Raw genomic sequence first — 18,854 nt, 5'->3', positions numbered from 1 at the left:
GCACAGTGTCCTGCAGAGAGGCTCACCTTGCCTGAACCCTCTGTTCTGTCGACAAATTGACAGTAGCAGAGTGGTAAGGGTGGATTTGTTGCACCAGTAGGTTCTAGGTTCGAATCCCGGGGAGCCTCCTTTTGTTTTTCTCTTTTTGCTGCAATTTTACTTCCTCTTTGCTGTTGTTGATCCTGTTACAACCATAGGTGGCCATGGCATTATGGTTCTATTTTTCCTTTGCTGTTATAATTATGCTAGGTGATGTAGTGTGTGTAGATGTGTTGGTGAGAAGTGCATGTGTGTGTGAGGGCATACACATGAGTGTAGTTGCACTAGATTGTGTGTATGATGGTGCTGCTTATAGTTGTTCCTAGGGATGTGATAGCAAGTGTAGATATAGCATGTGTAGGTACTCCTTTGTTGTATGTGCTAGCACTTGATGTTGCACTAGGTTGTGTGTGTATAAATATAGTTGACTTTGTTCTAGTTGGTTGCTATGATAACATGTGTAAGTGTGTGATGTTGATTTTGAGCATGATGTGCTTGTGGGTGATGTGGACTAGGTGTGTGTGTGAGTAGCATCCCACCTTGGCAAGCAAGCCTTGCACCTTCACATGTCCATATGTGAGAGGGCATGGCATGATATTTGTGTGGGAAGCTTAATAGTAGGGGTTGTGAAATTGATGTGCATGACACAAACATGGGGTTCAAACCCCCATGCCACTTTGTCATTGTGCACATGAGCTCAACCTTTGTAGTTGTTGTTATAGTGGAACTACATGAAATGATGCCCATTCACTAGGCATGATTTGGAGTAGTTTCCTCTCCCTTAATTTGTGGTCACTTGTTCCAAGTAAGTGCCCACATATTATATATGATTTTGGGGTAGAATCTCCCAATGAATCCAGTGATGAAGATAATTTTGCCATTGGGATACTTTATGGAGTTGACATATTCAGATTTGTTGCAAGCTTGCTCTTTGTTTCCATGGAATAGGTGGAGCCCAGGGGCATGAGCTTTTGTGTGATAGTAGTAGGGGTTTTTCTCTACACCATAGTGGTGTCATTTATCACTTGGTGTTATTTGTGTGCAAACTATGCCTAGAACAAGTGGGCATGTGGCTGAAAAAGTCCAGCTTAGTGAAATCTGGAATTTCACTAAGTCTGAGAATCTGGAAACATTTTCTTCTCCTATAGATGAGGATGTTCTGGTCATTGTGTTGTGAACTAGCCTTAGTTCAGTGCTAGGAATTTGGACCTGATATGTTTGTGAAGCTCCCTGTCAAATTTCATCTCATTTGGAGTCCAGTAGGTTGTGTTTTGATTGCTGTCAAAAAGCTTCAGAACAAAGACAGAAAGTCAGGTGCAGGAATTTTCACTAAGTCCCTGAGATCTGATGGTTTTGTGAAAGTTTGTGGCCTTGTATCTTCTAGAGTTTAATTCCTTTTGCTGTGATTCTTGCTGGTGCTTGTAGTGTTCTGGTTGGCTACAGCCACATATATTATTTGTCATATTTGGAGGCATGTAGCTATGTTGCATGTAGCTCACAAAGAGCTAAGATGCAGATTATGGCAGATTGAGTAGTATAGTCATTTTGATCATTGTGTGTGCTTAGTTGATGTTGTGGTGTTCTTCCTTGCTCCAATCCATTCGTGTTGGGTTTTTATATGTCTTGGCAACCTGGGAATACCAGATTTGTGCCAATTGTGGGTGTGGTGTTGATTCTTCCACGTAGAGCTTCATATCTTGTTTCGTTGATTCCCATTGATCCGTAGCTCCGTTTGCAATGTTCTTTATATGGTTTTGCATCGTTTTCACGAGCCGCATCTGTTCATGCCATCCTCATGCATGTCAAAATAGCTTAGTGTACAGTTCTGTCCAGAAACTTGTAGTAGTTTTCTTTTGCTTGTGCTAGTGATAGAAATAGCGATGCATGCTCATTTTACATCTCATGCATCATGTCATTGTTGCATCTTGTGGTGCTGCTGTTCATTGGTTGCTATTCTTATGTTGGGTAGCACCGGGATCGTAGAACGAGTACGTGGAGTCAGGAGAGTACGTGCAGGACGAACCCGAACCATTCCAAGCTGAGGACATCACAGGCAAGATGATATGACCTTGATTCCATATCTAGACTTGTTATGCTAGTTTCGTTTCCCTGTCATATTGCTCGCTGCCTACCACTGAATTAAATTGCCTCTTGATATGCCATGAGCCCAAACACTGATCCCTTCCTAGCAAGACTTGAATGGCTAAGTAGGCTGTGCTCAGCTACTAATGTTAGCGTTGCTAGATGCAGGTGCTTTGACTCATGTGATAACATGAGCTTGATATCATTATCTTAAATTCTGTTATTTTTATTAATGCACCTATACACTTGGTAAATGACGGAAGGCCTAGCCTTTTGCCGGGTACTTTGTTCCGTTATTGCCGCCTTAGTTACCGGTTACCGGTGTTTATTTCCATAATGATCGCTCCTAACACATTCAGGGTTTTTATGAGGACCCCCTCGATAAATCGCGTAGTGCTAAGGCTTGTCCGGCAGGACCCAACATTGGTGTTAATTTGCTAATCACTTAATAATAATCTGCATAGGGAGTAGCTACCCCGTGGACTTTAATCAATAACCCGGGCCAGTGCTCCTCATGGGTGTTGGTCCAACCCAGAGCAGCTTATTACGCTCCCCGGGGCAACTCGGTGTTTTGGCGTGGTAACCATCCCTCATCCGGCGTGTCCTGAGACTGACATACGCGGCTCTTATCGGGGTCGTCGACACGTCGGGAGGTCCTGCTAGCCTTGCCTTACCTTAGCGGTATATCTTGCGTATAGGAATCCCAGTGAAGCTTTGGTTTCCCCCAGAGTTGAGGTATAAAGGAATCCGACGAGATCACGAGATTCGTGATAGAGGATGCCTTTGCGGCCTGTGTTCGTTTGTGATGGACTAGTTGGAGCACCCTGCAGGGTTTAATCTTTCGGAAAGCCGTGCCCGCGGTTATGTGGCAACTTGGAATATTTTGTTAACATCCGGTATTAGAGAACTTAAACATAAGCTAATAAAATTGCCAACTGTGTGCGTAACCGTGACTGTCCCCCTCGAAGATCTCTCTTCGATCGGGAACACGGTGGGGTTATGAATGCCGTAGGTAGGTGTTCAGGATCACTTAGTGATCAAGTAATCACGACCGCTAGTGTAGACCACCTTCATATTTGCTTTACGTAAGTTAGCCACTAAACCAAGCTTAGGATGATGCAGCCTTAAACACTTCACCCTTATCCTACCTAATAACATGACTAGTTCTGGCACCAAGGTCTTAGATTGCTGAGTCCCCGTGGCTCACGGATTCCTCTGAAACTCCCAACAGGTACAGGTACCCCAGAGACAGATGATCTCGACGGCACCCAGCTGGCGTGGCAGTAAGACGAGGAGACAGACCGCCTCTACACGAACTATCCAGAGGACTGAGGCGTGGTCGTGATCGTGGGCTTGCAGGCAGGGTAGCATAACATTTTCATGTTTTGTAGTCCGTAGCGGAACTACCTTGATTGTATCTGTGATGTACTCTGAGTTATTAATGAGAAGACAGTTGAATCCCGAATTGTCTACTTTTATTATTATTTGCGCTATGTTACTTGCTTGCGAAACGCTTAGATGCGCTTCTTTCCTATTCGGGGGCCTCGACCCCCAGATCGGAAAGGACCGCATCTTGGTCGTTACACTAGTAGTGTTAATTACTCTTTGTAGTTGATGCTAGTTGGATTATTTGGTGGAAGATTATATGTTAAGATCCTTGATGGTACTCATTACCTCTCTGGTCATGAATATGATTATGCTTTGTGAGTAGTTACTTTTGTTCCTGAGGACATGGGATAAGTCATGCTATAAGTAGTCATGTGAATTTAGTATTCGTTCGATATTTGGATGTGTTGTATGTTGTCTCTCCTCTAGTGGTGTTATGTGAACGTCGACTACATAACACTTCGCCATTATTTGGGCCTGGAGGAAGGCATTGGGAAGTAGTAAGTAGATGATGGGTTGCTAGAGTGAGAGAAGCTTAAACCCTAGTTTATGCGTTGCTTTGTAAGGGGCTGATTTGGATCCACTAGTTTAATGCTATGGTTAGACTTTGTCTTAATTCTTATTTCGTAGTTGCGGATGCTTGTGAGAGGGGTTAATCATAAGTGTGATGCTTGTCCAAGTAAGGGCAGCACCCAAGCACCGGTCCACCCACATATCAAACTATCAAAGTACCGAACGCGAATCATATGAACTTGATGAAAACTAGCTTGACAGAAATTCCCATGTGTCCTCGGGAGCGCTTTACCTCCTATAAGAGTTTGTCCAGGCTTGTCCCTTGCTACAAAAGGGATTGGACCACTTTGCTGCACCGTTGTTACTTTTGTTACTTGCTACTTGCTGCGAATCATCTTGTCACACAATTACTTGTTACCGATAATTTCAGTACTTGCACAGATTACCTTGCTGAAAACCATTTGTCAGATCCTTCTGCTCCTCGTTGGGTTCGACACTCTTACTTATCAAAAGGACTACGATAGATCCCCTATACTTGTGGGTCATCACACACGATCCCAACGGACGAAAACGGCCGCAGTAAATCCGCGCGTGGGCCGAGGCACGTCAGGCTGGGCCTGGGGCGTTGTCCCGTCGCGCGGGTAGTGGCGGGCCCGTCGCTCGCTCCAGGCCGCCACATGGCCCGACTGACCAGCATGGAAGCCGAGGCGTCAGAGTCGCCTGCATACCGGCCGGCTGAAACTCTCGCCGGCTGTAGCCCGGCTGACTGTGGTTTCGACCGGCTACCTCGCGGGCCAACATCGCCCGGGTCGAATGAAGGTTCGAGGCCGCCTGCATGGCGCGGCCGGCTAATTTGAGAAGTTCCTTCAGGTCATGGGGTGAAACTGGTAGCCCCCCTTGCCTAAAACCTCCAGATCCCAACGGTTTCGGGGGCTACTAACGGGGATACTACCCTGGAGTATGCCAAAGGCGGAGATTACCCTTCTCCAAGACGATTAGGGGGCCGCCTGGCCCCCCTGGCCGGCTGGAGATAGCCGGCCCCATCGAATCATATGCACGGCCGGCTGGCGGTAGCCGGCCCCTCCCCCAGCGCCTCTCCAACGGTCGGATGTGGTACGGCCGGCCGGCTGGTCGGTCGCCAGCCGGACGGACTACCCCGTCCCATCAGGTCATACAGCCCTACTCAGACAAGACAACTCCTGACCCCCGGCGTGGCAACAGTCCCCCGTGACCCAGGCTAGGGCCGTAGCGGGATGATGGCGCCATCAGCATGGCTACAGGGAGCCTAGATGACACCGACGCCGGCTAGACGGCGCGGCCTTGTAGCCATCATACCCCGCGCACACGCCCTGGCAACCCGGTGTATAAACCGCTGGCTGCACAGACCAGCAGGCCCCACAACAAGACTCGACAGCCGATGGGCCCCCCAGGCCGACCAGAGGTTGGCAGCCGGGTCCCACTGACGATCTTATCCTTAACACTATATTAGCAGGGGCTACACTATAAAGCCCCCTCCAGCCCCCCGACAGAGGGGCTGGCTCCCTTGGCATTAGCACACATACACACCATTCCCATACACGTAGCACCCGAGAGAGGTAGCGAGAGAGCAGGCCAGAGTCCCTCTCCTTCCTCAGATACAGCTCCAAGAGCACCAATGTACTGTGATCTCATATAGTCACATGAGCAGGACTAGGGGTATTACCTCACCGAAGGGCCCCGAACCTGGGTACATCAGCGTCATGTGTCTTACGCCCAAACCCGTTCCCAGACGCCGCCGGCGCCCATCGGCCCCAATCCATGAGTTAAGCCACCCTATGGCATCTGTCCCGGAAATACCACGACAGAACTCATTCAGAATAATTATGGCACTTGTGGCCCATTATAATTTGGAGCTACATCAAATGGATGTCAAAACGACATTTCTAAATGGTGACTTACATGAGGGTGTTTACATGGCACAACCAGAAGGTTATGTTGTGGAAGGAAATGAGCATTTGGGATGTCACCTTAAGAAATCCATCTACGGCTTGAGACAAGGATCAAGGGAATGGTATCTCAAGTTTGATAAAATAATAAGGAAATTTGGTTTTGAAGAAAATAAAGTGGGCAATTGTGTTTATGTCAAGTTTAGGGGGAGTAATTTTATCTTCCTGATATTGTATGTTGATGACATAATTTTAGCCAACAGTAATAAAAATATGCTGCTGGAAACTAAGAGGTTTTTATCCTCTAAGTTTGATATGAAGGATCTCGGTGAAGCAACTTATGTTTTAAGAATTGAAATTCATCGTGACAGATCCAGAGGGATCTTGGGGCTATCTCAGAGAGCATATGTTGAAAAGGTACCGAGAAAGTACAATTTGCATAAGTGCTTAGCCTCGCCTGCTCCTATTGTCAAGGGCGATAAGTTTGGGACTTTTCAGTGCCCGATAAATAATCATGAATCTGCACAGATGAAGTCAATTTCTTATGCCTCAATTGTTGGAAGTATTGTGTATGCACAAGTGTGCACTCGCCCTGATTTAGCATTCGTGACCGAGATGCTTGGCAGATATCAGTCTAATCCAGGTATGGATCACTAGAAGGCTGCTAAGAAAGTCTTGCGTTATTTGCAAGGCACTAAAGGCCTCATGCTCACATATAAGAAATCTGATAACCTCGAGGTGGTGGGTTATTCAGATGCTGATTTTGCGGGGTGCGTTGATACTAAGAAATCCACGTCAGGTTATGTTTTCACACTCGCAAAAGGAGCTACATCGTGGAAAAGCTCAAAACAAACTGTCACTGCATCGTCGACAATGCACGCAGAATTTGTGGCATGTTTTGAGGCTACCGGGCAGGCAGTATGGCTGAAGAATTTCATCCCGGGTCTGAGAGTGATTGATAGCATTTCCAGGCCAATCACACTCTACTGTGACAATCAACCCGCAATAATTTTCTTGAGTAACAACAAGTCAAGTGATGCTGCCAGGCACATTGATATTAAGTTTCTTGTTATGAAAGACAGAGTCCAGGATCAGACAATTAATGTCAAGTATATCAGCACTAAATTGATGCCGGCGGATCCACTCACGAAAGGGTTATCACCCAGTGTTTTCAGAGAACACGTTACCGGTATGGGTTTGGTTGAAATCTTTTGATCCTGGCAAAGTTGGGAGCGTTGTGACACCATCTCCCCAAAAAAGGCTTATTTTGAGATCGAATGGGAACCATAGGGACTTGGTTCGGCGGTACTTAATTGACTGTGGTAATCTATTGTCTTGGTGTACCATTTTATTAAGAGATGAGTATGTAATATTTATGATGCTTATGTAAAGAGTTATGTGAATTATGTTGATGGTTATGTGAATAAAGTTTATGGAGCTCATTAGTTTTAAGAAGTTTCATTTTGATATGAAGTGATGTATTATAGTCACTGTTTTGAGTGATACTTGATCGACCACTAAAATCTTTTTCTTAATGTATTAGCTTGTTGAAAAGTGAGCTTATAAATTTAGTCTTACGATCAAGCAGGAGAATGTTGGATATTGTGATCTTAAAGACTAAACTGTGTCCATTATATTTAATGATAAGGATAAATCATGAAGTAAAAATATCTGAAGAGCTACAGTGGAGCGGTTGCTACAGTAGGCTGCGGCCACTGTAGCTTGTAGAAGTTAATCATGTTGTTTCTTTAGGATTAGGAAAGAAAGCCAAACCGAGTCCTAGTAGTATTAGGATTCCTAGTCCTAGTCTATTTCCATAGTCCCTTGTGGACGTGTATAAAAGACACCCTAGGGGTGTTGATTGTAACACCAGAAAAACAAAAAGCAATACAAAGCAAAGGCTCGACACGGGCCTTTAGCCATCAAATCCATCGATCAGTTTTATTCGTGTTGCTAGTTACGCAAGTTCCGTCATGTAGCCGGCCGAAGCAAGAATCGCGTAGGCACGCCTGTACAGCTGCATACGCACGTTCAAAAGCCAACAATTGGTATTTAGAGCCTCGACGATCTACGATCTACGATGACGGACAGCGACGTTGAGTCGGTCAAGTCCGGCAAGGGCGGTGCCAAGGCGAACAAGAACGGCGACAAGGTGAAGAAGGGCGTCAAGTCAGCAACCAGTGGTGGAGGAACGAGCGGCGCCAACGTCCAGGCGCATCGCAACATCCCCATTCAGTACCCGATGCTCACCGACGCCAACTACGGCGTGTGGGCGATGAAGATGAAAATTATTCTCCGAACCCTTCGAGTGTGGCAGGCAATCACGGACGACGACGTCGATGACGAGTCCGACGAAGGTGCCATAGCCGCCATAGCCCAGTCTGTGCCGGATTCCGTACTAATGACATTGGCGGAGTTCGAGACGGCAAGAGAGGCATGGAACACACTCAAGGAGATGAGGATCGGAGAAGATCGCGTCACCAAGGCTCGGGCACAAGTGCTGAAGCGCCAATTTCACAAGTTGCATATGGAGGAAACTGAATCGGTGAACGACTATGCCATGTGTCTTACTACTTTGGTGGGAGAGATCCGCGCGCTTGGTGCAAAGCTCGATGAGACCGAGATTGTGGAGAAATTTTTCAGTTCGGTGACTGATAAATTCACGTACATCATCGACACGCTCGAGCAGCTTTACGACATCGACGACATGACCATAATGGAGGCAATCGGACGCTTGCGGACATGGGAAGAGAATGCTCGTGGCTGTCGAAAAGGCAAAGGAGGAGGTAGCGACCAACTCATGTACTCGCGCACAGATTGGGAGGCCCCAAGTAGCAAAGGAAGGCGTGATGGTGGCGAAGTCTCAAGCAACGTGAAGCGCGACGGACAAACCGGAAAAGGCAAAGGAAAAGGCAAGCCACAAGGTCGTGGTAAGGCGGACCAATCTAAAGGGCGGAAGCCATGGAACTTGGATTTATCCGAGGTTAAGTGCTATAACTGCAACGAGATGGGTCACTTTGCAAAGGATTGTCCGAAGCCTAACAAGCGAGAGATCAAGGCAAATTTGGCAAAGTAGGAAGACGAAGGCCCAGGTCTTCTGATGGCCGAAGTTTGTGATCTCGCTAAAACGGTGGTTGTGAAACCAACCCGGAAGGTGCTACTTCATGAGAAGAATGTGACACCTAAGTTATCCGGGGATCACAATGGGTCGTGGTATCTCGACACGGGTGCCAGTAACCACATGACGGGATGCAAGGAGAAATTCCTCGAGCTGGAATACGATGTTGAAGGCTCGGTCAAGTTCGGTGATGGTTCAGCTGTGGAGATTTGCGGGCAAGGATCTGTCCTCTTCGAGGGTCTCACAGGCAAACATCGCATACTCACCGGAGTGTACTACATCCCACGGCTTCGCAACAACATTATTTCTATTGGGAAGCTTGACGAGAATGGATGCAAGGTGAATATCGAGAACGGAGTGATGACGATCTTCGACAACCTCCGAAACGTGCTAGCTCGTGTTAATCGCACACGGAATAGGCTCTATATCCTCAACCTTGATCAATCTCAACCGGAGTGTTGGCTCGCCAAGAGTGATGATGATTCATGGTTATGGCATGCTAGATTTGGACACGTTAACTTCTACGCCTTGAAGAAGATGTCAAAGATGGAGATGGTATCCGGGATGCCATTTATCGACCATGTTGATCGAGTATGTGACGGGTGCTTGGTTGGAAAACAGAACCGCAGGCCGTTCCCTGCTCAGTCTACCTATCGTGCAAGTGATGCACTCGAGCTGCTCCATGGTGATCTATGTGGCCCTATCACCCCAGCAACTCACGCGGGAAAGAAGTATTTCTTCCTCGTGGTAGACGACTACTCGAGATATATGTGGGTCGTTCTCCTACAATCTAAAGATGAGACGTTTGAAGCGTTCAAGAAGCTGAAGGCCGCAACGGAGATGGAACACAAGTTGAAGGTTCGCGCTTTACGGACAGATCGCGACGGAGAATTTACGTCGAATGAGTTCAACGACTACTGCGAGAAGATTGGCATAAAGAGGTTCCTCACGGCACCTTACACGCCGCAGCAGAATGGGGTCGTTGAAAGGCGCAATCGAACCGTCGTTGACATGGCAAGGAGTTTACTCAAGAGCAAGAACCTGCCGGGGACTTTTTGGGGAGAAGCTGTCTCGACGGCGGTCTATCTTCTCAACCGGGCTCCAACGAAGGCGGTGATCGACAAGACTCTGTATGAAGCAATTTACGGACGTAAGCCGAATGTGTCTCATCTACAGACGTTCGAGTGTGTGGCACATGTGAAGACAGCGGAGCCGCATCTCTCAAAGCTTGCCGATAGTAGCACCAAGACGGTGTTCATCGGATACGAGAGGAGTTCCGGCACCAAAGCATACCGCTTCTACGATCCACAAACCAAGCGTCTACGGATTTCACGCGACGTCGTGTTTGACGAAAACCAAGCGTGGAATTGGAGCGCCGCAGCCGACAATGCTCCAAACAGTAACATATTCACGGTTGAATTTCCAACTGATGATGATGCATGGGAGGATGTCCAAGTGGTTGATAAGACGCCCAACCAAGGTGACCACAATGGTAGTGATCATCATGGTGCCGACACCGACGACGACGTGCATAGGTCGCAAGGAGATAGCGACAACGAAGCGCACGGCACGGGTGGAGATCTCGACGACAACATCGACAACGAGGCGCATAGTGACGATGACAATCAAGATGATGATCATGATCACGACGACTACGCCGACGACGCGGATGTCGATGACACGCCCGAGACTCAGCCATCTTCCTCAAGTGCATCAACATCGACACAATTTGTGTCACCTCCTTCGCAAGCCACAACGGATTCCTCAAGGCCTCATCGCTACAAGACCCTCAAGAAAGTCTACAAGTACACAAAGCCAGTTACGCTCGAATACACCGGACTATGTATTTTCGGAGTTGAGGAGCCGGCGAACTTCGTAGAGGCGAGCAAAAGTCCTAGCTGGACGCACGCCATGGATGAGGAGATGAAGGCAATTGAGAGCAATGGCACGTGGACTTTGTTAACCCGACCTCCAAACCAAAAGACGATAGGTTTGAAGTGGGTTTACAAGTTAAAGAAGGACACGGAGGGTGCCATTGTGAAGTACAAGGCAAGACTCGTTGCAAAGGGCTACGTTCAACGTCAAGGAGTTGACTATGATGAGGTGTTTGCACCGGTTGCTCGAATCGAGACGGTGAGAGTGCTCCTAGCTTTGGCAGCACAAGAGGATTGGAAGGTTCGTCATATGGATGTTAAATCCGCTTTCCTCAACGGCGATCTCACAAAAGAAGTGTACGTGGAACAACCCCTCGGCTACGAGAAGAAAGGCGAAGAAGAGAAAGTTTACAAGCTCAAGAAGGCACTTTATGGGTTGAAGCAAGCGCCAAGAGCTTGGAACTCAAAGTTAGACCGAAGTCTGGTCTCGCTCGGGTTCAAGAGATGTCCCCTCGAGCATGCACTCTATACAAAGAACTCCAAAGGCTCAAACCTGCTAGTTGGAGTTTATGTCGACGATCTGATTATCACCGGAGATAGCGTACAAGAAATTGAACGTTTCAAGGCGCAAATGAAGAACAAGTTTAGCATGAGTGATCTGGGATTACTCAGCTATTACTTGGGCATCGAAGTGAAGCAAAGTTCCGGAGAGATTTCCCTATGTCAATCGGCTTATGCGGTCAAGTTATTGGACAAGTGTGGCATGTCAGATTGCTACGCGACACAAGTTCCAATGGACCAACGTCACAAGTTGAGCAAGCGTAGCTCAAATCCGCCGGTGGACACCACAATGTATCGAAGCGTTGTGGGCAGCCTAAGATATTTGGTGCATACCCGACCTGACTTGGCTTATTCAGTCGGGATCGTGAGTCGTTTCATGGAGAATCCGACAACCGAGCACATGAGCGCGGTCAATCAAATCTTGCGCTATGTGAAAGGCACCATTAATCTTGGTTGCACATACAGAAAGGGAAAGGAAGGATTGATCCTTCGTGGATATTCAGATAGTGACATGGCAGGCGATGTTGATGACCGAAAGAGCACAACGGGCATGGTTTTCTACCTTGGCCCGAATCCGATTAGCTGGAATTCTCAAAAGCAAAAGGTGGTGGCACTGTCTTCATGCGAGGCAGAATACATAGCGGCAAGCACGGCGGCTTGTCAAGCAGTGTGTCTGAGAAGACTCCTAGCTATTATTGCAAAGCGGGAGGTGCAGAAGGTGTCACTGAAGATCGATAACCAAGCTGCAATCTCGTTGTGCAAAAATCCGGTTCATCACGAAAGGAGCAAGCACATAGATACCCGGTTCCACCATATCCGGGAGTGCATTGAAGAAGGGTTGATCGAGGTTCAACATGTGAACACGAAAGACCAACTTGCCGATATTTTCACCAAGTCCCTCGGTCGACAGAAGTTCATCGAGATGAGGAGGAAAGTCGGAGTGCAAGAAGTGAAGTCAAGCAACAAGATTAAGGAGGTGAATGTAGAAGTTAATCATGTTGTTTCTTTAGGATTAGGAAAGAAAACCAAACCGAATCCTAGTAGTATTAGGATTCCTAGTCCTAGTCTATTTTCATAGTCCCTTGTGGACGTGTATAAAAGACACCCTATGGGTGTTGATTGTAACACCAGAAAAACGAAAAGCAATACAAAGCAAAGGCTCGACACGGGCCTTTAGCCATCAAATCCATCGATCAGTTTTGTTCGTGTCGCTAGTTACGCAAGTTCCGTCAAGTAGCCAGTCGAAGCAAGAATTGCGTAGGCACGCCTGTACAACTGCATACGAACGTTCGAAAGCCAACATAGCTACCAGCTGAGCTGCCCTGATCAGGGACAGCTCCTCTCCAACCAGGTGTCTGTTCCCCTGGTGTGCAGTGCCTTTATAAAAGAAAGAGGGAGGAGAGAAAAGCAGATACGGCTGCTATTAGCTGCTGATCTCAGCTATCGATTTCACTCTCTCTTTCTCTCAAGAACTCAAAAACAAGGCTACTGATCAAGCCAAGCACTGAAACACCGGGAAGGGCAGTACACAACCACTAGATCAAGCCGGTGCTGGTGCAGGACTAAAAGAAGGAGATGCCAGCACCTGCTGATCAAGGTAATTCTATCTCCTAAGTATTTTGTGGCTCAAGATCATGCTATTGATCCTGAAGAGGTTCAACAATCCTGACATAACTTGTGACCTGGTTGCTGCCACAAGTACGCGAGTAAGTTTTGGCCGATGGTGCATATCATACTGACACACAGTTTTGGCCGATGGTGCATATCATACGTACTCACACACTGCACTATACAATCACACTAGGATTCACAATTTCACGTCTTATGTTATGTATCGGGCCGCGCCGCACGCTGATGATATCACTTGCCATTGGTCGGCGGCGCCATCTCCCTAGCGTCCCCGTCCTCCACCTTGCTGGCGTGGGCCTCCGCGGCGATCGCCTTGGCCTCGTCATAAGAGGCGTGCAGGCCGACGAAGAGGTAGTAGACGAGCAGCGCCGCGCTCCATATCCCGAACCGCTCGAACGACTTGGCGTCGATGGAGCCCAGTAGGAAGATGTTGATGGCGATGGATGCCGACGGCAGCCACGGCACCAGCGGCGCCCCCCACAGCTTGGGCGCCCTCGCCTGCGGCACCAACGCCCACAGGCACACCGTCGACACGAGCCACGCCGGCACCGTCACCGCGTAAGGCACCCACCCGTCGACGTTCAGACCCCAGCACGTCGCCGTCGCCGCGGACGTCGCGAGGATGGCGACGATGCAGGCCACTAGCTTGTTGCGGTTTGCGGCGGTCGTCTCACCGGTGACGTAGTACCGTCGAACGAGCAGCGCGACGGCGACGAGCATGAAGATGAAGAGCGTGGAGATGGAGAGGAGGTTGGAGAGGATGCCGAGGTCGGTGAAGAAGGCGATGACGGCCGTGGCAAAGAGCATGATGACGGTGGCGTTGACCGGCGTGCCGGTCTTGGGGTGCACCTGCGCGAGCCACGGCGGCATCATGTGCGTGCGGGCGATGTGCGTGAGGTAGCGCGCCTGGCCCACGGCGCTGACGAGCAGCACGGTGGTCATCCCCTTGAGCGCGCCGAAGGCGACGATGTACTTGGCCCAGTTCATGCCCCTGGCGGAGAAGGCGACGGAGAAGGGCGCGTCCTTGTCGATGTCGCCGTAGGGCTGCATGAGGCAGAGCGTGATGGCGAGCACGCAGTAGAGCGCGGTGGTGATGGCCATGGACCCTACGAGGCCGATGGGGATGTCGCGCGCGGGGTTCTTGGTCTCCTCGGCCATGGTGCTGACGGCGTCGAAGCCGATGTAGGCGAAGAAGAGCACCGCCGAGGCGGCGAAGATGCCGCGGGCTCCGAAGGGCGTGAAGTCGCGCATGTTGGCGGTGTCGGCCTTGGTGAGTCCGGCGACGATGATGAAGGCGATGACGGCGATGTGGACGATGGAGAGGAGGTAGTTGAAGCGGGAGGAGCCCTTGGTACTGAGCACGGCGAAGGCGCAGATGAGCGTGATCACCACGACGGCGATGGGGTCCAGCTCGGAGTAGTCGGCGTAGAGGGCGGAGGCGTGGATGCGGAAGTCGCTGGGCTGGTGGTTGAGCAGCGTGGCGAAGTAGGAGGTCCAAGCGCGCGCCACCGCCGCGCCGCCGATGCAGTACTCCAGCAGGATGTTGCCCGCCGCCACGAACGCCATGAAGTCGCCCAGCTCCACCCGTAGGTACGCGAACGAACCGCCTGCAAATGCAACGCTTTCATTTTTTTTATTAACTAGGACAATGCCCATGCGTTACAACCGAATATTATATCCTAGTATGTTAATTTATAATTACTCGTCCATGTTAATACGGTTGTGTACGTAAAAAATTATCAAATCTTACCCATGATTTACCTTATAGTGGGATGAAAAGTAAAATTCATTCAGAGAAAGTAAGTAAATTAAGGTGACTGAGTATCATATAGGCCTTGTATAATGCAAAGTGTTTAGGGAAGGTGCTTAAAAGAATAAGCCAGACTTTTCTCAAGCATTCGATGTGCATCGATGTTTATTTCTATAAGAAAGGTATAAAATTAAGTGTCTATCGTATACGAATAAGCATCGATGCTTAAATAAGCATTGTACCAGGCCTTAGTAGGGATAGAGATAGGGTCCGTAGGGATGATGTTGTTCGCCAGGATTGATCGAAGCCAATCCTTCACAAGAATTTCATCGAACGTACTATTTTTATTTTATGCTGGTCAAATGAGTTTTTATCTTCACATGGAGCGCCATAATTCTCTAGAAAATCAGATATACTAGAACTGAATAATTTGTCAATTTGGTTAGTTGACAAAGTACTAGCACCACATAAAGCCGGTTAATAAAATACCTATGTACAAGTAAGTTCATGCTATTGTTTTTTTGATTGCTTGAACTAATATGTCACTCAATGGATGTCTTTAAAAAATAAGAAAAAAACCCAGACGTCAATCACAACCCTGTCAGGCTGTCACCATACACTGTTAATATCTGGTCAATGAAGGGAATTTTCGTCACGAGAAAGCGGAGTACTTTGACCCAAGAACAGTGGTACGTACTGGATTTCTCACTTGAGACTAGTTTGGTGAGGCGAGGTGTGAACTATCACCCAAAGTCCAAGGAGAATTGACAAACGATGATATTTTTTAAACACCGTTCATTTTAAAAGGAATAAAAATAAAAATGAGAACTTATTGAAGCGTGCGAGGTTAAGGATCCATGTGAACCAGTCTCACTCTCGAGTCAACAGTTCAACTGGATAGCATCGCGGAGAAAAGGAATGCCACATATATGACCTTTGACCGGTGACTGTATGTGAAGACTAGTATACATCGTGTCACATTGTACTGGCCGTGACATGTTGGCCATATTTCAAGCTTCAAAGTGAACGACAGGTCGGTCCATATGTGATATGTGCAGATTAGATCAAGCATACTCTTCCTTCGTTGGTTCATTTGGCAAGTACTCCTTCCGTTCCTAAGAACTACACATAGATTTATATAAACATGTTATAGAATATATATTTTTATTTTGTTTTATATATAATCCGTAGTAAAATCCTTAAAAGATTTTATAATATTTAGGAAGGGATGGAGTAGATGGGAAAATAATTGGCCAGTCATGTATGCATATATATCAAGGATACTTCTTTGTATTCTTCTGTGTGAAGTTACTATGTCGGCACACACAATGCCAAAATGGCCTAGAATAAGTATAATTGTATGCCGTGTTGGTCAGAATTTTTCTAATTTACGGGGCTGCTTCATCATGCTTGGACTTCCTGAGCAGTGACAGAGAATCTTTCCCAATTTGTAACGTGACTTCTTATCCATCAACCTAGGCTAATTCACTAAAAAACTACTTCCTCTGTAAACAAATAAGTTTGTAACCGAAACCACTCCTTGTGCAAACAAATATAAGCACGTACGTCGATAGCACCTATGTGCAGGCCGGTACGTACCTGCGACGGGTATCTCGACGGCGAACTCGGTGTAGCAGAAGACGGAGAGCATGGCGGAGACGCCGGAGACGACGTAGGAGACGACGACGGCGGGGCCGGCCACCTCCTTGGCCTCCTGGCCGGTGAGCACGAAGATGCCGGCGCCGATGACGGCGCCCACGCCGAACCAGGCGAGGTCCCACCAGGTGAGGTCCCGCTTCATGTCGGCGCCGCTCCGCGCGCGCACCTCGTGCAGCTCCGTGGCCTCCAGGGAGCGCGACGTGAGCCGGTCCGCCAGCCGCGGCCCCGTGCTCCGGAGCGCGCGCCCGTACGCCGCCCAGCTCGAGAACGACTCCTCCGGGAAGAAGTCCGCCTTGCCGCACGTGCACCCGCGCCGCCGCACGCCGCCGCCGGCCTCGGCGCCCACCGCCATGGCCGTTGACGGTTCTTCCTGGATCGGCTCTTGTGCGTGGGCTGGTTTGTCTGGCTCTGGGCGGGCGCCCTCGTGGTGTCCGCTTGGTTGTCGTCGTGGAGCGGGGATGGGAGGGAGAGAGTGGTCAGGGCGCGTGGTGCGCGCGGGGTTTTAAGAATTGTCCGGGGGCTCGTGCTGCTGCTGGGATGTGGGTGGGTTTTTAAGCTGGCAGTGAGATGCCAACTACGATGATCTCTTCATTTTCTTCGGCTGAATGCGGCCGGCGCTCTGTGAATAGACCACAAGATAGGGACATGAATTTCACCAAGCAGATACTCACCGTGCTTACGATGTTTTTGTTTCTGAAGCAATTCTTCTTCTTCCAGAAGCTGCGTCGGCACCGGCGTGCTCCAGGATGGTGACCACGCCGGCTGGCCGGAACGCCCCTGATCAGCTCACCGTTCGGTAGTTTGTTGATTGATTTCTACTACGTACTCCCATCCGAATTGGAAGCACACGCGATCACCAATGATTATTTGCCCATCCGAACGAGACAGCTAATCGAGTCAACCCATCTCCCGCGCATGATTGGACCACATATCGTTGATCGTTTGTTTATCAATGAACAGTATGCAAGAAGCAGGCATCACAGTGAGCTGTGCAGCCGTGCAGGTCAATGGCTAACATGGGAACGCCGGTTTTGCTAAGAAATAGTTTGGTCTCGATCACCTCTATATCAGGTACATTAATACACTCAGATTTATACATGTATAATTTTTTTTTATCGTTGTTTTTTGTGTGTGAGGGAGTCAAGACTGGATCTTTGTGTGGTAAGGACCAATATTGTCTTTTCAACGCTAATCCTTTTTTACCTTTTTTGTGTTGGCCCTATGCTACAAGTACTTGTGGGAGAGAAGCTGAAACGAGGTGTACTCCTTTTTTCTTTTTTGAATTTTATTTTCTGGTTCTTGTTATCATTCGTTTTATTTTTAATTTTTTATTTAATGTTTCTCTGTTCATATTTTCCTACGTTTTGTTTTAGTCTTTCTTTCTTGTACATGTAAACACTGTTGTTGCAGAAACTGGTTGGCTCAACGATCAAGAACGAACAGACAGAACGCGAGAGGTAGGAGACAGTGGTTTTGCGCTGCGAACTGCTTAGCAGCTTTCTGGCTTTATGTTATAAGCTAGTTCAAAACAAACTGCTGAAAACCAGGAGAATCAGTCGTGCATGAACGAGCCTACAGATCGCGCCATCCCACGATGCTCGCCATGTTTCACCCTACATGCTCGCCACGACCTGCGTGATCCATGCCATTCCATGGCGCTGCGTCGGACGAGCTACAAAACCGCTAACAACTTGACTGAACCTACTGCATCTGTACGTGCACAAACACACGCTGACAGACTGAACTTTATTCAGCTAACTGAACTAATTGAAATTGTCTAAGAGCTGAACTGAAACTGCAGCTCATTACTTATCAAATCATCCCCTAATCTGCTGCACCTTAGTGACCCCGAGCCTGTGTCGAAGTTCGCTGAACTGAGTTCTTCCCAGGGATTTTGTAAGAATGTCAGTCACGTGATCTCCTGTCCTGACATGCTCCACTTCCACCTTGCCTTGCTCAACACACTCTCGGATGTAGTGTTACCTAAGATCGATGTGTTTGCTCCTCTCATGGTGGAGTGTTACCTGAGATCGATGTGTTTGCTCCTCTCATGGTGGACAAGATTCTTGCTAAGCTCGATTGCTGATTTATTATCAATCTTCAGCTTCACCTTCTGAACATCTTCACCCAGTATTTCAGCAAGAAGCGTGCTCAGCCAAACAGTTTGTGTAGCAGTCGTTGCTCCTGCTATATATTGTGCTTCACAGGACGACAGAGCCACAATCCTTTGTTTCTGCGAAGACCAAGTGATCGCTCCTGATCCAAGATAGAAAACCACTCTGGTTGTGCTCTTACGGTCATTCAGATCACGTGCATGG

At 48.3% G+C, this 18,854-nt stretch overlaps 1 protein-coding gene across 1 annotated transcript; it reads right to left on the bottom strand.

Moving 5' to 3' along the window:
* Positions 1-12,971: 12,971 nt before the first annotated feature.
* Positions 12,972-17,253, bottom strand: LOC123452118 (cationic amino acid transporter 1). Its single transcript, XM_045128702.1, has 2 exons — positions 16,477-17,253; positions 12,972-14,734 (listed from the first exon to the last, which is right to left on the bottom strand). Exons 1-2 carry the CDS (start codon positions 16,886-16,888, stop codon positions 13,359-13,361), a joined length of 1,788 nt encoding a protein of 595 aa, XP_044984637.1. The 5' UTR covers positions 16,889-17,253; the 3' UTR covers positions 12,972-13,358.
* Between the last annotated feature and the right edge of the window lie 1,601 nt (positions 17,254-18,854).

This window comes from Hordeum vulgare, chromosome 5H (assembly GCF_904849725.1).
Source record: "Hordeum vulgare subsp. vulgare chromosome 5H, MorexV3_pseudomolecules_assembly, whole genome shotgun sequence".
Taxonomy (NCBI): domain Eukaryota; kingdom Viridiplantae; phylum Streptophyta; class Magnoliopsida; order Poales; family Poaceae; genus Hordeum; species Hordeum vulgare.
This window is presented reverse-complemented; position numbering and strand designations above follow the sequence as displayed.

Excerpts from the sequence above, each read along its gene's own strand:
- LOC123452118 (XM_045128702.1), bottom strand. The coding sequence starts at position 16,888 with ATGGCGGTGGGCGCCGAGGCCGGCGGCGGCGTGCGGCGGCGCGGGTGC. Across the intron at positions 14,735-16,476 it reads CGTCGAGATACCCGTCGCAG|GCGGTTCGTTCGCGTACCTA; the intron begins GTACGTACCGGC and ends TTGCATTTGCAG.